The sequence below is a fragment of the Lichenostomus cassidix genome, chromosome 1, assembly GCF_008360975.1.
Source record: "Lichenostomus cassidix isolate B80296 chromosome 1, HeHo_3.0, whole genome shotgun sequence".
Taxonomy (NCBI): Eukaryota; Metazoa; Chordata; class Aves; order Passeriformes; family Meliphagidae; genus Lichenostomus; species Lichenostomus cassidix.
The window spans coordinates 58615382-58642058 of NC_139479.1; the positions used below are offsets into that span (position 1 = coordinate 58615382).

General features: G+C 37.6%; 1 protein-coding gene across 2 annotated transcripts; it reads right to left on the reverse strand.

Annotated features, from left to right (window-relative positions):
• Positions 1 to 636: 636 nt before the first annotated feature.
• Positions 637 to 26677, reverse strand: SUGT1 (SGT1 assembly cochaperone of MIS12 kinetochore complex). Of its 2 annotated transcripts, none has more exons than XM_085058946.1 (13): positions 26502 to 26677; positions 26381 to 26426; positions 22905 to 22995; positions 22138 to 22207; positions 21751 to 21821; positions 17593 to 17646; positions 15765 to 15781; positions 14645 to 14667; positions 14140 to 14236; positions 13031 to 13138; positions 3274 to 3364; positions 1769 to 1950; positions 637 to 1168 (listed from the first exon to the last, which is right to left on the reverse strand). In XM_085058946.1, the coding sequence occupies exons 1-13, from the start codon at positions 26543 to 26545 to the stop codon at positions 1067 to 1069; spliced, it is 996 nt and encodes a 331-aa protein (XP_084915072.1). In that variant the 5' UTR covers positions 26546 to 26677; the 3' UTR covers positions 637 to 1066. The 2 variants fall into 2 exon arrangements, with proteins under 2 accessions (XP_084915072.1, XP_084915062.1); XM_085058936.1 differs by having other exon boundaries at positions 14645 to 14670; positions 26502 to 26676.

Genomic DNA, 26677 nt, shown 5'->3' on the forward strand with positions numbered 1-26677 from the left:
GGAAGTGCCCTTGTCTAACTCCTTTGCTCAAGAAGGGGCACCTCGAACCAGGTGCCCATGAGCATATCCAGATCACTTTTGAGCATCTTATAAGTCCCTGCAGACTTGTATCCAGGAAGAATAAGCACAGACAAGTACTTATATTATCAGTTCTTTTTCCCTATTGTTATTTATAATTTTATCATGACAATAAAGCTGCAGTGATGGAAACAATTAAGGACATACAAGTTCTTCTTTAAACTAGTTTCTAGTATTCAGAAACTACAGCACTTAAAGCAACTGCTTGCTGGCTTTGATTCCAGGCAATTGCAAAAGATCCTTCATTTTGAATACAGCAGGTAGACAGAGGACCTACTTTTCTGTAAAAATTTCCAGTCACAACAAATTTTCTATCTTCCATCACATGTGACTACAGTTGAACCTATCATGCGGGTGGGAAGGACTCCAAAAGTGGGTATTTTGAGTTTGCATCAAGAATAGTAATCTCACTGAATGCACATTTTGCTCCTATACATACATGCCAGCTTTTCTTTTGAAGCAATACATTCACATCCTTACCTTAATGTTTTAAGTGATTCCCCTATCAAAAAACAAGAATACTAAAAATGAAATAAAGCAGCTTCCGTATAGAAAAAGTTGTATTTACAGTTTTATTTAGCAGAGTTAAGGAGCAAACAATTTTAACACTGTTGTGAAAAGTGTTTTTACCCAAAATTGCCAAGATCAAATAAGTTATTGAACAGAAATACCAGGTGTAAGGCAATAATCCTGACCAGCCATTAGAGATCACCCTATCCCAAAGAGCAGAGCTGATAAAGGTGGTAGAAAATTTGGACTGATGGACTCAATTTCCAGAAATTAGACAGAGATGATAAAAATAGGGTTCCACTCTTGAGTATATCTTTAGCATCTGCAGATGAAGGAATTTCTAAAGCACACAAAATGTAAAGACAATTCCTGTTTTCAAGGGAACATTCAGTGCTTTGAATCCAAGAATGCTATGTCCATACATAGTGGTCAGTACATGACTATGGCAACACATAGATGGTAAAGATCAGAAATAGGATTAGAATTTTTTCCATTCCACGTCATCAGGAGGATTTACTTCTACCTTCCTTTTACCAACATCAGACCAGTTGGTGCTCAGAACTGTGCCACCAGACTCCATCTGCAATATGAGAAAGAGCTTGTTTAGTTTCCTAGAGAATTCTAGGAATAAAAAACCCACATTTCTTACAGCAAACTTCAAAGAGCAGTGATTACACAGAAATTGTGTAGATATAAAATAAAATTTGACAGAGTCATCATTCCAAAATCTCCAGCCCAACAGTACTTTTATCACTACATGACACAATGAGATGCTGCTTCATTAACAACAAGCTTTTAAAGGGTCAGTCACGTTCTTGCCTGTGATGACTACAAATTAAACTAGATACAAGCAATCAAGAGGAATTTGATCCTTTTGCCCCCTGGCAAGCCTTCAAGCTCTACATGAGCCAAACCTCTACTTCCTTTGATAACACTGATTGAAATGAAGAGACCAGTGACAAAGCACAACCTTGGACTTAACGAGTCACATTTATTAGTGTACAGCCCTGTAGCTTTCAGTGTGAGTAGCTGTAGCAGTATCTCCAACAGAACCATGGCCATTCATTTATAGGCCCAAAATTTTGGTAACAGAGGCTTTTCCCAACTTAAGAAAAGTTTAGTAAATTGTGTCAGTGTGCAAAAGTCACATATTTCTTCAGAGAAAAGAATGAAGACTTACAAACGATTTGTTCATGGCACGTTTTACTTCATCTGTACCATCTGAATAGATTTGCTGGAAGAGTTTATTTAAAGCAGCATCTCCTTCTAACTTCTCATTTTTCTCCTCTTCTTTGATTTCAACTACCAGTTTGTCCCAATTCCTCGTATAGTGAGAGGATGATGGGTATAAGTGCTGGGTATCTGAAAACAGAAGTGTTAGTTAACTAAGCATTTTCACACGACTTGGAGAGTGGCAGAGAACACAGACACATATGTACCTGATGAATCAGAGATGATAATGGGACATGAAAATGCAAATGGATTCCTCTGAACTGATATAAGCATTGCAGTAACAAAAATAAAGGAAACCAAGAGATGCAGAAGTTTATTTTTAGGTAAACAGAGTTACATAATTTTGTTATCCAACACACAAAAAAAAGCTGGCCAACAGCAATATAGATAATTAAAATCAAAATGAGGTAAGAGACATTGGCTGACAGGAAAACAAAAAACCAAAACAGTAGTCTCAAGCAATAGGAAAAGTTGACCTAGATTAAAAAAAAAAACAACTGAAATCAATAAATCAGGAAATTCAAATTCTGTCAAAGACAGAATGTTTATCTCTATTGAAAAACTCCGAAGTATTAGTTTCCAAGAGAAATGCAATACTTAAGGAAATGATACCTAATTATTTAAGCAACAGGTCATATAACATAACTGCTGTCCTGGGTCTGGCCAGGACAGAGTTAGTTTTTTGCAGTCATGGTGAGGGGCAGAGCCTGAAGCTCTGTGGGCATGGCCAGGAAGATATGCTACACCACCTCAGCTCACTGCTAGGGTAGGAGTAAGGGACTCTCTGGTATCCCAGAAGAAGGCCAGGGCTTCCAGTCAAGAAAAAGGTGGCAGGAGGGGAAAGTCATCCATCATTACTCATTGTCACCCAGGGTCCACTAGAGCATTCTGCATGTAAATTATTCTCTTTTGTACATTTTTGTTTTTAATGTTGTTGCTGTTACTGTTCATTTTCTAATCTCATTGCTGTTTCCAGTAAATTCCTCTTATCTCAACCCTTCACCTTTTGTGCCTCCAATTCTCAATTCCATCCCACTGCAGTGCAAAGAAAGGGGGAGGTGAAGGGAGAGTGAGACAGTGACAGTGTGCTTTGGGAGAGTCCCGGGGGGCACTGAACTGGGAGGTGCCATTCCTAAACCACAACACATGCATGTAACAACATACAGAACTGCCAAAGAGGGACCCAAACAGATAAACAGAATTAATGACAAGCATATATCCTTAACAATTGGTCAGATTAACTGAAGTTATGACTAAATTTACAACCTGTTTCAGTAATGGCTTGCAGACTTGCTGTCAGTTCTTGGCAGTGAAAACAAGACTATTAGGCTTTTCATTGCAAATAGGAAGCTGTGATTTTATAAACAATATTTTAAGGAAAATTATTATTAATAACTGTAAGTAACTCAATGCAAAGATATAATTTAATACTTAATAATTCAGAGAACAAACCTGGTGTAAATTGTTTTAACTTAGGAGAATCTCCCTGGCCCTCCAGCTTCTCCCATCTTACAGCCTCTGGCTTCTTCATTTTTATCTCAACCTACAAAACATAAGACAAAGAACAAATTAATCCAGATGGCAAACAGTTCTGCCAAGCAGCTCCAAAGCAGTTGGATCCCACAGCTGTAAGAAAATACATACACTTGGTTTTAGAAACACAGCCTCTAACATGAAACCTGTATCATAGCCAAACTTACCTGCCTTACAAGATGAAGTTATTCGAGTTCTAGTCACACATCAACCAAGCTCCCAAGTGCCTGCGCAGCTTTTGTATCAGACTTCTACCCTTTTGTCCTAAACCTTCTTCTGATTACTATTCACTTAATTCTTTTTGAGAATTACGGCATCCCAAAAGCAATGATCAGTCCCAATGTCTTTACACTGCCAGGCTCCAAGGTACTGTCTTTCAAGCACTGCTTTCTTGCCAGTCAGCTCTAATAAACAGCAGTTTTGAAAGACTACAGAATCCAACTCTAAGTTTACATTTCATTTACCAAAAAAATTGCATGTTTGATGTGTAGTACACAAACCAGAGAAACACCCTGGGACCATGCAGATCTTCCCACTGGAGAAATTCGGAAGCTGTATTCATTTGGTTCAATGAACAAACACTGCTACAGAGAAAGCTGTCGAGTATTCATTGACAAAACTGGCAATTAAAAATGGATACGGTTGCAATTATCATAGGAGAAACAAAATTAAGTGAAGTATGTCATGCCCTATTCACAACTTCATAAAATCGCTTTAGACAACCATACTGAAATGTTTTTTCATAATTAACTTTGTCCTTTGATTACAGGGGTAAAAAGTTGCAAAATAATGTCTGCAAAACAAGGACTGTCTAATGTCACTCCAATTCACTTAAGGAGATGTCATAGAATTCATATGATGCTATTAATTAACTGAAATCAGTGCTTGCTAAACTTCAGTGCTTCCTTATTTATGAACAGCTCAGCAGAAGCAAGTTCTTAGTTCTACCTAAAGCCACTACAACCTGGGGATCCCTGCAGACCCAAGAACAAAGGCACCACTGTAAAACATAACCTTAGATTCAAACAGCAAGCTCCTTGCACAGCATTATGTTGATCTGAAATGTGAACTTTATTTAATCCATTGTTCAAATCAATCACTGGTAAGCAACAAACTGAGATATGTTAGCAAAATATAAAAATTAGCTCATTGAAGTTTCAATGCTTTTATGTTTGCTATCAGGATGAATTTTAAGAATCGAAATATTCAGTTATGAATGTTTCTTTTTACTTATTATCCTTCATGGAGCTAAAATTTCCCCAGATAAGTTTAGATACTTGTTTTCCACCACTAATGTGTGCTGAGAACAACAAAAAGTTTAAGATAAGAGGCATGAAATGTCCTTCAAGGCACAGGAGAGCTTCAGTAAGCTTGTAAGTCCAACACCCACATGTATTTGATTTCCCACTCCCTGCATCTGTTGGATTTTCAATGTTTTCAGCAACTTTACAAGTCTCAAATTAAGCATCACAGCACATGTTTTTAAAATAAAGTCACAGAACCAAAAATAACAAAAAAATTTAAAATGCTGTATTAGTCCAGAGGCCCAACCTACTGTCCCTGAGTAGCTTTTCCAGAGTTTAATACCACAATCTGTAAGGATTCAGAGATTTCTGCTGAACTATGCAGAAGAATTCAAACTGTGCTAATAATTATTCTTCAACATAAGAAAAGGAGTCAGCCAAGCTATCTCCACTGGACTCTTTTAAAAACATTTTGAAAATTACAACCTTTAAGTTTATTTTTTAACACCTATACTCATAAATCTAATGCTCTGCAATTAGCTTAAGGAAGCAAAAAATATTTGAATATCTACATATCAGACAATCAAGTAGTTCCACAAGTGGCAGAACTAGCAGGTTTTTTTCCCCAGTGGATTTGGATCTCCTGAGCCAAACATTTAAGTTAATTAGCTACTTACAAAGGAACTGATTAGTTACAAGTGAAACATGAGTATTAATTTAAAACAACTCTCCTCCTTTTATTATACAAACTCTTCTCAACCTGAGGAGACTCTATTATCAATTGAGTTGTGCATTTAAGTTGAGGAGGCTCTAATGTTAAGATTTTATAGTCTGCTTATTAGTGCATCCCCCAACATGTTTTAGAGGAGGGAAAAAATCCAGCAAATACTTGGTACTGAAACTGCTCAACTCTTTACCTCTTCAATTTCTCTGTTTATTTTTTCTTTCACTAACTCCTCTTGCCCTTACAGTTCAGGCTTTCCACCAGTATCTTTCAGTATCTCAAATACAGGTCATTTAATCCACACCAAAAATGACCTCTAATGGAATACAATGCTTGATGTGAGCTACTAAACATGAACTTTTTTCTACTCAGAACACAATCCTCCTCAACGACTCCTTAGGAAGACCTTTGGCTATTCATCAGAGTACTCTGCCCATGCATAAAAAGAAGAAAATAAGAAAGAACTTTGGTTTTGCTGCTCCAGTAATCCCCCTTCTCCTTTTCTAATCTATTAGCTCTTACACTTTCCTCTCTGAAACTGTCCCTAAGATAGTACTACATGATAAACATCCCTAAGGAAAAGCAAATGACACAAACTAATTCCCAGTGCAAGATGCAGATTTCTTAACTCTAAACCATTTCAGCCCTGCCAAGTTAGAAGTACACACAGCTGAAGAACTGAGACAGAATGTATTTCTGACATGATTAAACTTCTACTCGGTCTACTACATCCACTTCAATTGAAGTTACTCATTAGGCAAAGTGGCAGGCAGGAGCAAAACTAGGGAAATCATTAACTTCGTACCATTATACAACCACATTTTCCAAAAATATAAAGCTATAAAGTTCTGCTTGTGAAGGCACATATTTCTTAAACTTGAGAGCTGTATTTGATCTAAGAAGGAACAACTCTGCAAGTCCCAATTACGTGCACAAATGGCAATAAATGCATTTTAATGAACATTTTAACACAGATACTGATAGCTATCACACAGAAAAGTAACACATCAGTACAGACATTTGTGTCATATCCAGCAAACAAGTACTGTTAGCTTTTTCCCCCTCCTTTGAAAAAAATTCACTTGGGCAAGAGAAATACATCAACACTTTGTTAACTACTTTGATTCAACATTTATATTTCATAAAACGTATGCCTGTGTGCCTTGTGCCAACTTTAGAATATAAGACAGGAAAATTTAACTGCAAATTAAATGCTCTGCATGCCACTTAAGGACAGGCCTAATTCCTCAGCTTCTCCTTGTAGCTCAAGCCATGCAGGCACCTGACCACCTTGGCAGGCCTCTGGTAGGACTTCACTACATCAGTGCCTTTCTTGCCACTGGCAAGCCTAAAATGGGACACTGTACTCCAGATCTATAAAAAATCCCAATGCAGATATAATACACTTTCTCTTTAAAGTCCCTTGTATTTTGGGTTCAAAGAGAGCAAAGCAAAAAGGGAAAGACACATGGAATTTTGAGAGTAATTAATGCACTACTTCTTTGAAATATCATCCTGAGAGAAACCTACCCCCTGAGAAGAGGGTCAAATGAGGGATTTATTGTCTAGAAGGAACACCACCCACAGTGAAAGAATGCAGGTAAATTTCTACTCAGTTTTCTAGCCGTAAAAGTAATCAATTTCTTAAAGCCTATCAGAGATTTGGACATGCTTGTTTGCAGCTTAATCCAAGTGTTTTCTATCAGAAAAGATACCACAGAGTTACTCTCAAAAGCTATTCTGAACCATTTCATTGATAGTATAAATTTTTTTTAAAAATACCTTATTTTCAGATGACTGGCATAAAAGAGCATTTAACCCAGTTTTAAGAAATAACTTCTCCCCTTTGGTAAGGTTCAACACAACAATAGTTAGCCAACATTTACTTTCTAGGTAGTTACTTACCGTTAAAAAGTCCAAACCTCCAATGAACTTTATTTCACTTGAACACACATTCTGGGACAGGCATTGTCAGTCTAACTGAGACACATTAAAAAGGAAAGAATTTTTATCTTCCACCCTAAAAGGAGATTCTGGTGTACAGTGACAAGCTGCAAGATTTTTTTTTCCCATTTCTACTGTGTTTTATATTTTACAGTGCATGCTAAAGGTTCATTTACCACTGGCAAATTTCTGTCAAGCTCTGATCAGATGGATGATGGAAACCAGAACTGGCAAAGCTTAAGCAGCAGTTCAGCCATTAATTTTAAGACACATCAAAAACAGCCTTTTCAATTCTGGTGTTCTGCTGTATCAAACACATGAAAACAAGAATTCAGGGCTTCTAATCAACTACTTCATTATTTACCAAACTACTGATTGCCTTTTCTGAGTCATAAATTTTAAGTGTTTAGAGTTGACATTTTATTTTCTCATTAATTTTGTAGGATAAAATAGAACAATCTCCTAAAAAATTTAAGAACTATTCAAATGTACCTCTAAGAGCATATGTGCCCACAGTTTTGGTCTCCTAATTATTCAAAGACATTTTATATATTGCTTGTAGTCTAAATTCTGAGATTTTTGGGCCATAACTTTAAACAAAATATATTAAGAAGAAAATAATTCTACAGTGGCATCACACATAAATGATAATTAAGAAATTTATTCTATAGGGAGTATATTGCAACAAGAAGGGGTTTATTCAGTTTCTTTGCCAGCTATGTACTATGGAGAACTGCAGGAAAAAGGTTCAAGGTTCCTCTGACTGATATTATTATATAGCCAACACTTCAGTAATTTCTGAATTTTAGAGGAGCTGGCAACACAGATTATTTTGGTATTCTAAAACTATTTGTCACTGCATCCTCCATGTAAACCATCATTATTCCAATAGTTCTCAAGACAGATAAAACCCCTCATGCATAGTTTTCTTTTATGCATTTATATAAAGCATGGGCACTGACTCATATGCTTGTATAAAATAATAGTGCTCAGCGTATTAGCAAGTTTAAATCTGTCTCACATCCATCTTCATTCATACAGAAGGAAAAGAATAAAATCAAATTTATTGTTAGATAAGCAAATATCATCCAAATCATAGTGAAGGTTTCTATACGGTCTATCCAAGAAATTGCTCTAACTATTCCCACGTAAAAGATGGAAGAAGTTTCAGAAAAGTATTTGTTCATTTTAAATATTAGTTTAAAATTTACAGAAAATGCTCCAGAATATACATGGGAGATATCAATCTACACGAAAGCTTCACAGGAAAAACAAGTACACAAGAGCAGCCAAGTCTGCATTCAAGTGACTACAAGCAATCAAATGAAAATATCCAAGAAGGTATCTTTTAAGGATTAGACTGCAATGGTAAGACTCGACTTCAGTTACAGTAAATCTGTCTCACTGTTTATCTATTTGTGTATATTTGCCTCTGAATAGAGACTCTGATGACAGTCCAACAGTGTGTGAAACAGTTCCACTCTTTGCCTTTTCCCTCATATTCAGCAACAGGCATCAGTTCCAGTTAGCTTCACTGGGTATTTCAGAGTTTGCAAAGCAAAATATTGGTTCAAGGAAAAAACCAACATTCCACTGATGCACACAACCATATTCTTGGCATGAAGCTGCAGAGAGTGTGCTTCTACCTCAGACATTTCTATTAACCAACAAATGTCAACTGTAAAAGAGGCTGAGAATTTCTAACACCTCCCTGGTTTGCAGCACAACTTTGATCTCTAATTAAAGGACAGTTCTGGGGTAAAGAAACCACTTTTTACCACATTTTTTAAATGGCTCTACACTGCTGAAAGGCATGGCTTGCAAAAAGCCCAGGGCACTACAAACTGAAAACACACAGTAATTGTCCTCTGTCTATTTGTAGATATTGCTTTCTCTTTTACCCATTATCTCAAGTTTCCTTCAACGTCATAAGCACATGTGCTAAAAGCAGAGTCGTCTTTACTCTCCTAAGTCTAAGAAGAAGAAAACCTCAAGCACCACCTAGAACACATGAGAAGACCTAGAGAACTCCTTATGTTACACAAGTTTCCAAGAGAACATTGCAGTATATTCCCCTGGAATCCTAAATATGCTGACTGATAGACTAAGCAGAAGAGGGAAAAGAAAGTGAGGCCGATTGTGCACAAAGAACTGTTTAATAACATAAGAAATCCTTACACTATTTGTGCATTTCTACTTTCCTGACATACTTTCTGGACAGACACAGATTGACTAGTTTTGTCTTACATACATTTAGTCATTCATTTAAATTTTTTATGTCTTCTTCCTTCTATGAAGGGAGCATGATGACAGTATGCACACTGAGCTACAGGGTAACTGCACCCAGGCAACTCGCAAGGAGCAAGCTTGGTCCAGCCTTTACATTTTGGCTCCCTCTCCTGGAAAAAAGTAAAAAACCAAGTAGCACCACTAAAGGTACCACCCTGTGAAATGCTGAACACAACACTGTTTTCAGTTTCCATTTGTAAGACACAAATCTCAAATTTCTACACTGCTTTTTGGAGCAGCTGTTACTTTTTGCTTGATCAGACTGCTCCATTCAGACACCTGACAGATGAGGAGTACAACCAACAACGTCAATTGCTGCAATTATGATCTATCAACTACGCTGTTAATGTAAAAATACTATGCAGATACAGCAGTACCCTTAAGAGAAGAGCTCAATACCGTGGCATTCAGCATTTTCTCACACAAACATTAACCTGAGGCCTTCGGCCATCAGAATTATATGCTGAACAACAACAGGAAACTCTAAGTAACTTGCCACTAAATGTGAGCAGGAACCATAATCAACTTAAAGATGAATTTGCCAGCAGTGTTATCTACTGAACAGCAAATAAACTTTTGAATTAGGTTAAATTAAAAAAAGGCTTCAAGTTTGGCAATAATAGATACAGTCATTATTAAAGGCAGCCTTTATCATCTGTAAAACTGTTGACAATTGGAGAATATAAAATACTAGAGGATGCATGAAGACAGAAACTCAAGATTTTATCTCAAAACCAGACTTCACCCATATATTATGCTGTTCTTGAGTTGGCATCAAATATTATACCTCTTCCAGTTCACAGCTTGAAGTTGAAGCCTGCAGATGATAAACACTAATTTACTTCTGCACAAACAGAAACCACTGAAACAGCTCAAAGCATCTATCTATGCCACCCCTGCAACACTTGCTAGTTCTGGGTTTTTTCCAGACTCTGTATCTCAGAGCTTGACACAGCATGGATTGATAGAAAGGTGTAATTTTAATTTCACTGCTTGGAAAGGAACAATCCTTATGCTAGCAATTGTATTTTTCACCACTGTCAACACTTGCTGAAATAACCAATTCCAGAGTCTGTGAGTTCTGTCTGCTCTTTGCAGTTACTTTAGTTCTGCAATACAGCTAAGGCTATTTTCTCCTCCTGAATTTGCATCTTTACCTTTATTCCTTTGCATTTGTCAAGTGATGCCAAATTTCAAGCAGTATTGAGAAAACCCTCTACAGCTTCTCTTAGTTCCAAAATATGCAGGATTCTTCTACTCTGTCAGTTCTGTTGTTTCATTCTCTATCCATTTATTAGTCGTATGAAGCTCGTGGAAAACCCAAATTATCCACCACACGACCTGCTCATACATTGCACTCTGTTTCCTCATATATCTGCTCATATAATTGAAAAAGAAAGGCCAGAGTCTTGGTGGCCTAGTGATTACCATGTATTAGTGACAATGTGACTCACACAGTCAAAGCAGCAGCAGCACAACATAAAGCAGTATGAACAAATGAAGTTATTCTTACCTGAAATTATTAATGCACAGGAATAGATCTGTTTTTATCCCATGAAAACTCAACTTCTTTAGGAGTGCACAGTAAGAAGTTCATGTAATTAGGAAGATAATGTGATTATGTCTTTCTTTCCAAGCCCTTACAAAGGGACTTCGTGTAAATAGTACAAAATATGTGAATAGCTTCCGAAGTTCTAATCAGTAAGATAATTTACTCAAAGTAATATCTGTCTATTTTCCATGCTGCTCATAAAAGCCAAGTACATAGCCAAAGCTAAGAAAAGAAATCTGAATTTCCAGTAATCAAACAGTAAGGCTGCATCATTCCCTTAAAGCGCTAAATATTTTTCTAAGGAAAAGATTCTAAACCTGTAAAGAAGTCTTTGCATACTTAACATAGAGCTGCTTTTAATTTTTTTTTCTTCCAGACTCCACCTGGTGGTCAGAATAAAAACCAGCTGGGGTATGGTTTAAATTGTATTCCTTCACCATGCCTTCACAGATAGCCTTATACTACTCCTTTCTGCAAAGATAAGAACATGCTGAAGCACTGACATCTGCAGTTAGAACACTTTCTCTGTTCCCTCTTATCCCATTTTGTCTCAAAATAAACTCTCATATGTATTTAGGAACAATAATTTTTGAAAACAAATGCGAAACATTTACAGTTCAGACTCTGCCTGAATGTACATCAGGCTTTCACCCCACTTCTGGAACCTCAGTGTAAACTAGGCTCTGGACTACCAGAGATTATTTCAGAGATAAGCCCAGGCTAGAGATGGCAGTGTGGAAAGACAAAGTCGAGCACATTTCACAGTGCTCAGTAGCATGTAGCTATTTCCTAAGAAAGTAATTGCAAACTTCAAGACAACATTAAAAACATAAAACACAAGCCAGGCAAGAACATAAAGAAAACAGGACCTCACAGCTACTCTTTCTGACAAGGTCCATCCCCATTCCACTCAAATGTATACAAATATTAATGGACTACTATTTTTTCTACATGCTTTGAGCCACATAAGCTAAACACTGTGGGGGATAATTGAAGTGCTTGATCACACAACCTGCCCAGGTTTCTTTGTACAATGAGTGGAAAAACAAGACTAACTTTCTGTGGTAATCTTCTCATGCCATCCTGAAGTCCCTCTTCCATGAAATGATGCAAGAACTACTACAGGTACCTTTCTGAGAATGGAACAGGTAAAACAGAACATGAGTACAAGAAGAGAGTTTCCATAAGCTCTGCAAAACCACTGCTGAAATACAAGAGAAGAATCAACATCATATTCCAGCACTGGGGATACATGCTTGGCTCTGTGGACAAAGTGAATGTCTGTCTATCCACTACGCCAACAAGAAATGCAATGCCAGACCACTTTTTTTTTCCTATACTTGTAGTATAGAAGAAACAAAATGCTGAGAGAAAAGTATTCTCTCACACCGTGCCATTTTCATGTGTCTCCAAGCAAGTACTGTCTTCAGTACAGTATACACTCTCTTGAAAAGCCACGGACAGTTACCTGCATGGTTAATCTTTACCAGCAAGAAGCCATGAAAGGGTAGAGAACTATTTCACTGAAGTCTTCCAAGTCTGACTTTTATTTCTTAGGCACACAAAGATAACAATGCTTCACCAGGCAAGACTGGCTCCTAGAAGCTTTGTAAAAGGGTGTTCATGTTTTCCTAAAACCTGAATTTTAATAGTGAAGATCACAGTCTTCTTTCTCTAGCAACAAGTGAAAGAATCCTCAACATAAGTCTGTCATTTGCACTTCAATAAGCAGCATCATATTGCTATTTCTGATATTTGCAGAAGTTTAGAAAGCCTCTCAGCAGCTGAAAGACACCTTGAAGAAAGAAAAGGCATTTCTTTATGAAAAGCAAGATATTATGACTGTTGCAGAGAGACAATAGAGCAGAAACATTCTCAGGACTGGAACAGTCAAAGAACCAATTTACACTTTAAGAAGCATACCTTTGTTGAAAGCACTTTAAACGTACTTTGCTCTGGCACTATAGAATGAAGAAGATCAAGCTTTAAGTTGAAGTCTTCACCTGATGGAAGTCTCACTGATGCATTCATCTGTTAAAAGTTGAAAACATATCTCTGGTCATCTTTGGCAGCAGCTCCATTTTCAAGTAAAGGACAGTCATTTTACACAGATTAAGTGATTAAATTAGTATCATTTCAGACCATGCCATTACACGACTGCACTGTTAGACAAGATCTTTCTAAAATATACTAAAAAACAAACAGAAGATTTCAGTTCTCACTACACATACTCAAGAACCCTATTTTCTTGTCAGCTTGATCTGAAGTGTTTAGGGAAGGAATTACACAACCAATGCATTATCAACATTTTATAATGGAACATGAAAACACTGGGCAACTTCTCTTCCACTACATGCAAACTACAGAGCAAGTGCTCAAACTATTTTAACAACCTAAAGCAGACAGTATTAACCAAGTACTTCTGGTATTTCATGAAGTATCAAGTGAATTGAGAATAAGAACCTGACTCTTCAATACTGCCAGCTAAATCAAACATGCAATTCATTGGTACAACATATGGTACTTAAAAGAGATTACTATACTTCCTTAAAAAATATATTTTGCTGCTACAAACAATTTTAGTGATGCCAAAAGGAAGAAAAACCCACCCACCAATATTCATTCTATTTCTATAATGGTCCTAGAGCAAAATATTACTCATTTGTACCTATTTTGAGAATACCTTGTCTCTGTCCAATTCTGCTCCAGATGCATGTAATAGTCTAACATTAAAGTCCAAATCACTTCTTCCCCCACCCCTCCACACATCTGGCAGCTGAAAGCCAGATGTTCCCTTGCAGCATGCACACCTCATACTGCTTGTGTTTAAATCCTATGGACACTACTGTGGCCATTGATCCCAAATCACTTGACAGGCTACACATGTGCAGCACAACTGTACATAAGAGATGCTCAGGCAGAACAGCACCCAAACCCTTCTTTTCATGCTACTGTAGCATACAATGTTCACTGTCTTGAGAACCACGTCTCAGCGAATTTAGGGATGAGTATCAACAACAAATACAAATCACCTTTTTCTCCAAAAACTGCACACTGACATCATCCTTCTGTGCATTCTTGATCATTATGGTCACAATTACTTGAGATTCTGTTTGGTACCAGTCATATCTTGAAAAAAAAAGTAAGAAAAATTTTTTTTAAATCACACAGCTTAAAAAATTAGATCAGTTTCTTAACCCATTCACTTTTTAGTTCAGAATCGTTAACAAAAGCATTACCTATACCAGGCACAATGGAACAGACTTTGAATTAAGCCCAGCATGAGAATGAGAAAACAGAAGCGAGAATGCTGATGCTATTCCCCTCTTTCCTGATTGGATTTGACCTCCTGAAAGTACCCTTTAGTCTGAACAAAAGTGATGGCACTGAGAAACACTTCACTTAAGACTGACACGTTTCTAGTGTTACCCCCGAAAAACCTTCCACAGTCATTATCCTGCTTCTCCAACCCCCAAGCCAAAGAGCAGCTCTATGTCAATTACTTTAAATTTCACAGTAAAGCTAAAGTCAACTTACTTGATCTTTGGTGGCAGAGGCTGCTGCTGTGTATTCCAGTTGAAGCACATTCAATTGGAAAGAAAGTTACATCAGTGTAAGTGAAAATATATCACTGAAGTATTTTTCAAGTACAAATAATTTTCACCGACTGCCCCCCTTTTCTTCATTCCAACTGCTCCCATTTCCTTAATTTCTGTGTGAACATTAACTTACAGGTGGAGCTCTTCACTGTTTAGTCATTTATGACAGATTACAAATTAAAAACTGTCAATTTATATTAAATATGTCAGTCTGTAACTTCAATATATTTTAAAAATAGCAATTAAATTCAGCTTAAACTCATTTCTTCCTGGATAATGTGCACACCTAAAAAACGTCCAGTGACTATGCTGCTAATCTATAAATAATGAAGGAAACCTGAAATAGGTCTGAGAATTCAAGGTTTAACTTTTAAACATAAAACCATTTAAAATCTAAAATTTGTCTTTACATACTATCACCATGCTTCCTGTATATTTTTCTCCTCTACACTATTCTTAAAATGTAAAAAATTTCAGTAACTATTGAAGAGAGAGAAGAATATCCAATGCAAATTTCCCCCCTTTTTTGTTCCCCCCTCCCCCCAGAAAACAAAAAACCAAAAGTAGAGGTCAATTTCAACATTTCTTATGAAGACTTTAACAAAAAAAAAAAAAACAACAAAATCACAACTGAAAGCTGAGCAGGCTACAACACAAAAAAAAGTCTGCGCAAACTACTCACAAGCTTCTGGAAAAATATAAAAAGTTACTTTCTGACAGCCCCTATCAATTTATTACTGACAACATAATTAACCACAGCTGGTTAATTTGTAAATTAGGCTGCAGACTGCAAGCCAGAAAGTTAAAATTTACCTCAATGAATGCACAGTAATTGCCAGATTTGTATACCATTCTCAAGAGTTTTCAAGGTTCAAATTTTGCAACCTTGGTCTCAAATAAAAGCACTCATGTTTAGAAGAAAAGTTAAATCCTTCAGAATTGCATATAATAGGAAAGATTCTTTTTAAAGCCTGGAAACAAAGCCACTGAAGCACAAAAGTATACTCTAGTTCAACAAGAAAGTCAAAATAGTAAACATGTTATGGAAAATGTCTTACCAAATCTGTCTGTGATGCTGCAAAAAGAAAAGAGTTGCATTTTCAGAAAAAGACATATTGAATTTACAAGGCACAATCTTATTCTAGCTTGCTTCAGATACATTAGACATCCTGCATTTATTCCAGTCTCAACAGCAGAGGAGGTAAAAACACATCAATTCTACCGCTACTGTTTTGCTTTCATGACACTCTGCTTTTTAATCAGACTTCAATCAGCAACTTGTGCAAACCAACATCTCTAATATAAAGCATGTTCTGATTAACTGAATCAAAGTTTCCATTCCCTTGCTTACCTGAAACTGATGCAGGCCTTTTTTTTAATGAAAACAACATCACAGGAAACAAAAGTTTTTTTTTAAAAACCACTTTCTGGGAGTCTGTACTAGGTTTATCATCCATCCATCCATCAGAATAGCACAAAGCTCTCACATTTCTATCTCATGCCAGGCAAACCCCAGTGAGGAATGAGATAGAAATTTGGCAGAGAAATTCACTCATATGACCCTAAATATACTGTAATACCTGTATCTAAACTATAGCTTGGTATCTCCTCTTCTAAATATTTTTTGTAAAATATTTCAGATTAAATACATTTGGAAAGAAAGAAAATTTCCCTCTGCTTCTTTAGAATGCACAGTGACAAAAAGAAACAAAGATAAAAAAAACCCTAATATTAAGCTGCAATGAAGAAATCAGAGTTACTGCTTTGTTGGTGGGTTTGTTTGCTTTGTTTGGCTGGTGTATCAGAGAATTAAGAAAACAGCTTAAGAAAGACAAAACAGTGAATACTCAGAATAAAACAGGAGAACCTATGAGGACCAGATAAAACACTGCAAAATATAATTATGACATTAAAGAAAAAAGTCATAATTTATTATAATTGTAATTTTATATATATTATAATTTATAGATATATTATAATTTATAAAGGTATTATAACTTTTCAGAGGAAACTGTCACGCAAAGCAATCTTTCTGTGCAAAAAAGACAATGCCAATCACTTATCTAAATCTTCCAAATAAAATTAAACCTAGCAAAAAATGTCTCACAAAGCAGAAATTTGCTCATCCCTATACAACACAAAAGGGTTCTACTCTATTTGGTTTTTAGTCAACACATTGACACAAACTTTTCTACTGTCCTGTTCTCCAGTGTGTAGCACAAAGAGGGAAAGTCACAGCAGTCAGAGGAAAAAACTACATGAGTTATTCTGCTCTGTCTCATGAAAATCCCCAGGCAGTTTAAGCACTTTGATGACACTCTGCTCTTGGCTGAGTTAATTGTCAGGGTTGTCTGTCCATAGGAAGCTATGAAAGGAAATGATACTCACACTCAGTGACTACCACTGATAAGCCACCAGAACAGCCAGTAACACCTATGGTACTTTCCACATGGAATCAAGGAGTAAAATCTCCAAATTTCTACCTCTTTCCAACTTTATATTCTGCGAGACCTGAAAACTTATTTTGATGTAGGTTTTAGATAGCAAGCTGACACACACTTCTACAGTTAAAATTAGTTTGCACTTGTGTATGAAAATAAGTTAAAATTAATTATGATTGATCTTTAAATAGGTACTCTCCTGGCACAGCTAATTATTACACTAAAAACCCAGTATTAATGTTCCTCTAAATATGAATGAAGCATACAAGTGCTAAGGGTGACTACTCCAAGAGAAACAAGAGAGAAAAATGTGACTTCTGAAAAAGAAAAAACAAATTATTTTGTTCTAAGTAAGAGGAAAGTAGTGAATCTTTGAAAAACATGACACAGCTTCCAAGAACAGGGCATATCAAATACCTTACGAAGTAAATGTGGTTTTTCTTACCATTCAGTGTTTCCTCACATCTTTTAATCCAAACAGTAAAGGTATCATCTACATCTAGAAGAGATCAAACACAGGAATATTAAAACTCTTCACGTACTACATGTATTGCATGAAGAAAAATTCCTCTCAGTTGCCAATTGGAATAAATCCATCCCAAACTTGTATCAATTTACTAAAGAAGGTGTTATTTCCTATTATCTTTCTGTAAGCTCTGCCATTCCACTTAGGTTTTAAGTACTTTCATACAACTCCACTATACATTACATTTAATTAAATTCTAATTAATCTGTAGGAAACTAGATTCTGTCTAACTGACACAAATAGGCTATTGCTCTCCAGTCTTTCCAGTCTATAACCCCTATGTAATTGTTTAGAAAGCAAGAAGTACAGTTCTACACATTTTTCCATTTTTCTTTAAATTATTTTTTCAAACAGTCACACACTTCCTCTCCAGAGAAATGCTGGAAGAGATTGTCTGTTGTGTGGACAACCCAAAGCTGTGCAAGTTTTCACAAACACCAAGTATTCTCTCCTGGAAACAAGCTCCCCAGATAGAAATTAATTCACTGGAAAATAGCTAAAAAGATGCTAGCGTAACAACAGAGCCATCATCTTACTTCAACAATATTCCCAGAAAAATCTTTCACAGCGAAAAAAGTAAAAAAGTGGCAACATTATTGACCAACTACTAAGAATAGCTGAACTTTTTCTTATTTTACAAGACAGAATTCACATTGTCAACTAACAGGTAAAGGACATGAAGAAGCTCAACGAAAGAGCTCCCAGCAGACATGCATGTAAACACTTAATCTGACTCCACTGCAGCTACACAATGTACCCCAACCCTCCAAATACAAAATGCACGTGAATTTTGAGGTGCACCTTGGGTCATAAAATTGCTGCCCTGCTCCTCAAGCCATTTCCTCTCCCCTTTTCCTCCACCATCTGACCAGACATCTTTAAAGTTACCAATTCTTTTACTTAAAGAATGGTCAAACACTGAAGCAGGCTGTCCAAAGAGACTTTAGAATCTTCAGTCTTGGAGATACTTGGAAAACAACAGTAAAAAGACCCAAGAAAACAATGCAAGCTCAAAACTAATATTGTTTTTGGTCAGAGCACAGAATTACTTGAGCTCCAGAGCTCTCCTGCAATTTAAATGAATCAGTATTTTCAAAATTTAGCACTGTAACCTAACAAGACTTCCAAGATTTGCAGTCTAAGCAAAGTCCCAACTGATCCAGCCTCTCTCATCAGCAGATGAGGAATTCTTTTTTTAACCATGGCCTATGACCAGATTGCTATGCATCTATATACTATATACTTTAAAGTTCAGTGTTAACATTCCTATTTTCACAGAAGATCATACTCTTTCCCTGCACCCTGGCATATTTCATAATTTGAGGAAAAATACCTTTTTTTTCTCTAAAATTGTATTATCCTCCCAAAGAACATATGAACAATTTCTACTCATCATTATAGTTCAGAAAATCTAACTGGGACTTCACTTACTAAAATTCTACTAACTCTTAGAATACAAGAGAAGTACCCACTAAGAAGGTTTCTTAAAAAAATTGCCACATTCCACGTTTACTAAATTTATTCAGTGGTCACAGCAAAAAACCCAAGAAAATTTGAGTGTGATGTCCTAAATCCACATAGCATACTGAAGAGTACCAGATTATACTTGTTCTTCAACCCAGGCAACAGGAACTGCAAAAATCCACATGAATTGCACAGTAGAGCAAAAGGAGCATTGCTTTCTAATGTTATTTCACAGAATAAAGAAACACTGTACATTCCACAGCTCATCACATCAACTCCTATTTTGATATCCTTGTAGGTGGGTAATGGGAAGGTTGCTGTGGTACCCTGGGCCTGTCAATCCTACTAGTGATGAGCACAAGTAGGAAGCTCATCTTTGTCAGCATTCCAGATTGAGATTTAAAACAGCCCTTACAAACTGCAAGGAACAAAAAGTTGCCACTTGTGTGGCAGAGAAACCCACTCTGCCAGCAAAAAATTCCCCACCACAGCAATTCTCCCCAAAGCAGTAACAGCTGAAGTCTCTCTTTATCGCCTGCTTAGTGTATGTGGCAAGTTTTCCCTCTGTGCTTTGCTCATTTTGCATTAGCTACATTTAACTGGAAGTTAATTGTGTTGCCAAAATGTCTATGCTCACAATTGTTTTCACCTGGGATCCATGAAACATTCCACAAAGGTAAATTCTGCTACTGACACAAACTCACGAGCAAATTAGGTAATATATGAAAGAGAATCAACGAAGTCTGTAATTTTAAAAAGGCCTTCAGGAGACTACTCATCTCACAGCAGGCCACAGAATTTTGTAATGAGACAGAGGAAGCACAGCGGAAAGCACCTTCAGATAAGAGAGTAATCAGGTAGTGCTAGGTAGTTTCAGAAATACTTCAACTGAGTAAGCAGCAAAACAACAGCAAATTAAATTCAAACAGGTAGAAATGAAGCCATTCAACACAGGAAAATGTGCTGTATTTCAGGGATTCTGAATTAGCCAAGAGGATCCTCATATTCAGTGACTTATCTAAAAAGATATCTGCAGCTCTGTGTTGTACTCCACAACATAAATGGTATGCGAGCTTATCCACACACATGAAAATCCTCAAATTGATACTGGCTGTCTGGGGTGGGGCAAGAGTATGAAAAACAAAGATTAGTCATTCAATTAAATTCAGCAGTGATGAGCTTGGCGATGTACAAAAAGCTACCTACCAAGTAAGGAAAACTACGTAAGTCAGCAGAAGGAATCTCTTCCTTTCATGGAAAGTTACTAAATAGAGAACTTGACCAGAGTGCAAAGACAAACCTGTTTCTCTACTGTAAAACTAGTGGAGACCACCTTGTTATCCAAACTAGCAAAATAGAAAGAACTTAATGAAATTTCTTATTTTCAACTCCTGTTCCAGGACAACCTAAACTGACAGCTGTGAGTTGCTGCAATTTCACCACATTCCCCTTCTACCACCATTCCACTGGCCCAACACTGCCCTGCCACTTCATTTGTGATGCTTTCAGCACTCAGACCCTTCATTGGGCCATTTCAACACATTCAGTCAGGGAGACAGACTTGAAAAATAGTAGCTTTCTGCAGATTTAACACACTGAAAGAAGACGTTAAGCAAGCACAACAGTAGTAAGCAGCACGATCACTTGGCATCAAGCACAAATTAGCTCACACTTCCATGAAACTCCACTTTTAAAACAGGATTAGATCGTTTATTTGGGAGAAACAAAGTAATTAAATTTTTGCTAAGCCTACATGTACCAGCCACTACTATTACAGGTAAGACAACATGCTGAAAGATGTGAGACCATGACAATTCTTATCAGATTAGTGCACTTTGCTCTGTGTAACCTTTCATGGAGCTTTTTTTTTACCATTTTCTCTTGCTGTTTGGAAGAGAGGAGGTTTAATTTACAATGGGGGTAGAAGAGAAAGGAGTGAGAACCATCTTGCAATTGTTTTGTTTTGTGCCTCCCCATGTCTTCTAACAAAGCTTTCTGTTTTAAACTACTTTTCCTGCTTATTGAATAAAGTCAGGTTTTAAAAAAGCTCTAAGTGTTCCCAAACTAAAAAGTGCACAAGTCCAGCTGGAAAGCCAACACTGTAAGAAGAAAAAGGAGATATAATAAATATATTTCTATAATTAAATATGTAATGTGAGATAAAAATCCATTTTGTCAGTTTGAATTTCCATCAAGTTGCACATTCTTTCTAAAGACTGGTCTATCAAACTCTTAAAGAGGAAATTCCAGCTATATATAAGGGAACCTGCTCTATTGAAAACCCTTTCTATGACTCTTAACACTACAACATTGCCACTATTTATCTTCAAGACCTCCAGGAAGCAGGAAAACACTCCCCTTTTATAAAGAAAAAATAAACCAGATATTAATTGCTAAGAATGTTGATACACATTTTCAAACAGTTGAACACTTTTATGCAGTGATTGCACTAAGGTTCCCAAAAGTCAGACAAGCTGATGTTAGGGACACAATACATTAGCCCTTTAAAAAAAAAAAATTAAACACAAAGTTTTGGTCTTAATTTTAACCTAACACATTACCCATTTTTTTAACATAAGGAGTACTGCACACACAAGAAACTTTAATACTTACTGTCCAACTTCTGTCCCTCTCTGAAAGACTCTAAAGCAGATGCATAGTTTTTGATATGATATTCACCTAACCTGGCACAAATAAAGAAAACCACAAGAAAACAGTAATTACTTTTCAGCATAATCCAGTCTATAGATAGCATGCTATACTAGTTAAAATGATGTGTAAGAATTTAAATTACCCAAAAGGTGTGTTTTTGAAATGGCGAAGGCATTAAGATAATAACCCCAAACTAAATGGCTTTATTACAAATAGGCTGCAACCAGCATGGCATTGAATTTATTCATCTTCAGTGTTGTAAAAAGCTTGCACAGAACTGTAATCCAGACTCTAGTATTGACCTACAGATTTTCACAATATTCTTAAAGTACCATAAATGATACATACCCTTTTCTAAGGAGCGCTACAGCATTATTTGGGTTGAGTTCTAGAGACCTTTTTGCATCTGCAACTGCATCTGTTAAAAGTCAGTTTAAAGTTGAGAAACATAATTATAACGTTATAAAAGGGAGTGAATTGTCAAGTCTTTAAGTAGTAAAATTTTTCTAGGGTATACTCTCTTATCTTTCTTGGCTTGCACACAAATCACACTGTTTGAATTAACACTAGCCACAACTGCCACACATGAATCCCTCATGGAGCTAGAGAGCTCTTATGCAATATGTAGCATAACTTCCATTTAGTGAAATCCTCTGCTTTGATCTGAAGTGTGATTCTGTTTGTTTGGTTTTCACTGGAAAGAAAAAATAAACCGGATCTTATTCAGTTTATCTTTTCTCCAGGCATTATTCACTTATCATATTCCTACCATGACAGGATTCAGTCTCTACCAAGAACACAACAATGGAAGACATTTACAAATGCAAAAATCTCAAAATCTGCCTAAGAAGTCTCCTTATAAAAAGCTATCAAGATAATACTAGGCTGGAATTAAATAGAAAGCTGGGACTCTAGAAAGCCCATTTCACTGAAAGTTTTTCTGAAACAAGACAATCTAAGAAAACTGCAAGATTATGTATTAACACCAAAGCAGCATATTAAGTTACAGATAACACTTCCTCTCATTACTGTATTTGGTTTCAGACTGAAGACACCTACTGTAAAACATGTGTTAAAATACACTTGTAAAAGGACTCTTAGACTGAAGATGTTACCAGCATATTTCTGTAGAAGAATATGAGCATAAGCTCGTTGACAATAATATTCAGCATCAGCTGGATTCCTTTCCAAAGCTGTTGTCAGTTCCTGTAAACACACATAAAAAAAAAAATGAAATGGTACTTCAGAAATCCTCATAAAAACACAGTACCATATTCTGCCGACTAAGAGACTCTTCAGAAGATAAAATCCTAGCTGGCATTTCTGTTTACCTGTTGCTTAGTTCTCAAGCACAAAACTAAACATCAGAGCTAGAAGTACAAGGAACCTGCCAATTACATCAAATTCAAGCAGCCTGTTTCTTACTGCAAAGCAAACAGGATTTCAAATGCTCTAAACATGAGGTCTAACACAGATGAGCCACTGTATTCCAAACACCTTTCTACAACTCTCAGCATACTTGTACACAGGTCTGCTGGATTTTAGAGAGCAGTGCAGTACTAGGAATTTGGAAGTCAATGGAAAGTATGTCAAAACACCTCTGTGGAGATGCTATGAAATACCACACAACACATATTAGAAAGCCTAAGAGATTGTTTCAATTTATGCTAAGCACAAAAGCAGAAGAATGAAAGATCTACAGAGCACAGGGCTCAGAGGAGATATTATTACACAATGGAAATAAGTGTAAAGTAGTCCTTTGTTAGGGGAACCACTGGAATCACAGATTTAAGTAATTATACGTTGCTCTCTCTGAGAAAAGTTCATGACTTTGCACACAGAATAAAATCACAATGACTTGAAGCACACATCTGGAAAGAGCATCTCCAATTCTTTCTTTATTGGCGACAGAAGGCCCTCCCTTTGCTAGAAGACAGTCTTCCAAAAGCCACTACAGTACACTGCTACAGTAGAGTAACTCTGTTACCTGACTGCTATTCAGACTTCCACCTGGAATCCTGCAAGCATGAATGTAGCTAAGATACAAGCTTTAAATCTGGAGAAATATTTGTACAGCACAATTGCCAAAACTCTGTCCCGCCAAGCCAGAGAAAAAAGAGAAGGAGGGCTTGCCTTAGTTCCAATTCAGATTAGTGACTTTTTCTGTCTAACAGATGTCACATAAAGTGTTTATGCCAACTAGGAGTTATGTGGCCAGAGCAGCTGCTTCTAGCAGGAGCACGAGTTCTTGCTGTGCAAGGTGCACACACCTGTATAGAGGTACAGCACATAAATCTAAATCCTTGGGGGTCTCTGAAGAAAGGGGCAAGCAGTAGACAACTGTAACATGATCTAATCGTATCAAGGCCTCCCTGAGATTTAAAGTCATTCAAAAGCAGTTGTCATTATGGAAATACTCACGGCTACAGGTTTTCCACATGGCAGGCACGTGAGGCAACTCACATATTAAAACTGGTTCATGTTATGCTGAGAGGTGAAGTACTTTTGACACTCAAAACCAAGTGGGGTCTGACTCTGACACTGAACATTACAGGCACATCCACGTGCCAAGTCACTGCTATGACAGATCATCTCTCCCCCCAAACATTATTTCCTCTGATTTATGCTGATGACAGAGGCACTGCCTGGAGTCAGTAACATACAAATGGATTCTCCTACAAAACCAACCCTCACACCGGGAAAGCAAAGCAAACCAAAGCCAAGCATTGTCAACTGCATGAAACTTCCCTGTTTGTGTGCTTTTTATCAGAAAGTTACCACAACTCATTCAGGCACACACACACATGGAGTAAGTAACTCCTGCAGGTTGTGTGAGAAGCCAAGTAATACTGGACTAGCTCTGGGAACTCCAGATTATGGACATCAGCAACAGTCACTTAGAACCAGCTTAGACTTTGTCCTCACACTAAAGCATGTACTTTCTGCATATTTTGACTCTAAAGGCCCTTGCCATGTGACCAAATTGCAAATCTGTTTCTAAATACACTGGAAAATTTGATACAGAGTTTACATGAAGGTGCTTTCTGTCTCCACATAGTAGCCTACTTTTTCAACTTAAAATCAAAAGTCATTCATGAGTTCACAGCTTTATCATTCAGACCGTATTAAAAGAATGATGATGATCTTTCAAGTGCATCAGATTCAGGTGCAGAAAGCCAAAGCATAATCGCCAGGAATTAAAGGAATCAAAAATCCTGAGGACACAGTGCAGAAATGCCAGGCCAACTAGACAGAAGTCCAGCCAGGTATGGAAGCATTACACAGCACCATTATGCAGAATCGTCTCCCACATTAGAAATATTAAGCACATGAACACAGAAACCACACCTAAGACCATGCAAGCAGAGTGTACCACCTGGACACCTGAGCTCCTAAGTCAGCAAAATGCTGTCTGAGCTGTGGGACTTAACAGTTCCGAGACCACCAAGCACAATCTGCCTACTCAACCCATGAATTTGACAAAAGGTCTAACAACTGACACCAGTATTACTGTGTCAGACATTAAATAATGCCTATAAAATGTGTTACATAATGTTCTAAAGCACTGAACACACAGAGAACTGAAATATAAGCTAGAAAAGCAAAACAACTACATTAATATAGGAAAAAATAAAAAAGCACATTCTGACAGTATTCCTTAACACTTCTGAAGACCTTCTGGTGTCAGGGATTTTTGGTTTGTTTGCTGGTGGGTTTTTTCACCACACAATGTGAAACTTACGGTTTTTTTAGATCTCGAATTACTTTTATTATGCCATATAGATTTGGTTATTCCAAACCGGCTTTTAGATTCATCCTTTGAAAAATCTCTACAAGTTATAGCCTAAACCCCAAAAAACTGAAAAACTTAGCTTCACCATTTTCTTTGTGGAAAGGCAATTTAGTATAATTTTACAGTTCTACCACCCCCTCTCTTCAACAAGAACTATTTACATCTTCTTCCCTCCCAAGTAGTTAAATACTTATCCACCCTCCAATTCTGTCTTCTCATCAACCGTCTGTTTTAAGTAAAAATAACCTTAGAAATCACATTACAACATATTAACTGATAAAGTCATAGAACAGATCAGGCTGGAAGTGACCTCGAAAGATCATCTCATGTAACCTTTCATGGGAAAGGTAGCCGAGATGAGAGTATCTAGCAACCTGTCCATTCGTGTCTTGCAAACCCCCAGTGCTGGGGACTCTACCACGTCCACAGTGAGGATGCTCCAGTGAGTGATCGTTCTCACTATATGAAAATTGTTTTATGAGGAGATGAGAGGAAGATCAGTCCTCATACCCAAAAAATATATGGAGACGAAAAAAACCAGACCAGCACAGAATACAAACGAAGACGGGATACTTTTCTTCACTAAGCTTCGGCCTTTTATACCCACAAATCTTAACTGATTTAGTTACGTGAACTACCATCTACCTACATGAAAGTTGGTTTGTTTTCTTTTTTTTTTTCCTCCTTCTTTGCCACACAGGCAGCCCGAGTGCTGTGCCAGGACTGCGCCCAGCTCCCCTGCAGCCCGACCTGCCCGGAGCGAGCCTCCCAGGGGACCCGGCCCGGCCCGGCCCTCACCTGCGCCGCCGCCCCCGGGTCCCGGTCCACGTCCGCGTCCGAGAACCTGCCGAGGAAACAAACGCCGTCAGCGGGCGTGCGGCGGGGCCGCGGGGGAGGCCGGGCCGGGGTGCGCGCTCACCGCGGCAGGGCCGCTCCCGCCGCCGCTCCCGCCTCCTCCTCCATGCCGCCCGTCGCCCCCGGGAAACTTCTGGAGCCGCCGAGCCGCCCGCGCCGCACGCCACCCGCCAGGCCGCGCCGCGAGGGCTGCCGGGACGGAGGCGCGGGGAGCGGCCGCGCAGGCCCGCCCCGCCTTCC

Coding starts and splice junctions, on each gene's coding strand:
- SUGT1 (XM_085058936.1), bottom strand. CDS start 26,545: ATGGAGGAGGAGGCGGGAGCGGCGGCGGGAGCGGCCCTGCCGCG. Junction 21,822..22,137: donor GTAGCGCTCCTTAGAAAAGG/GTATGTATCATT, acceptor TATTTGTGCCAG/GTTAGGTGAATATCATATCA. Junction 13,139..14,139: donor TGCAGTTTTTGGAGAAAAAG/GTGATTTGTATT, acceptor AACTTTTAACAG/ATGAATGCATCAGTGAGACT.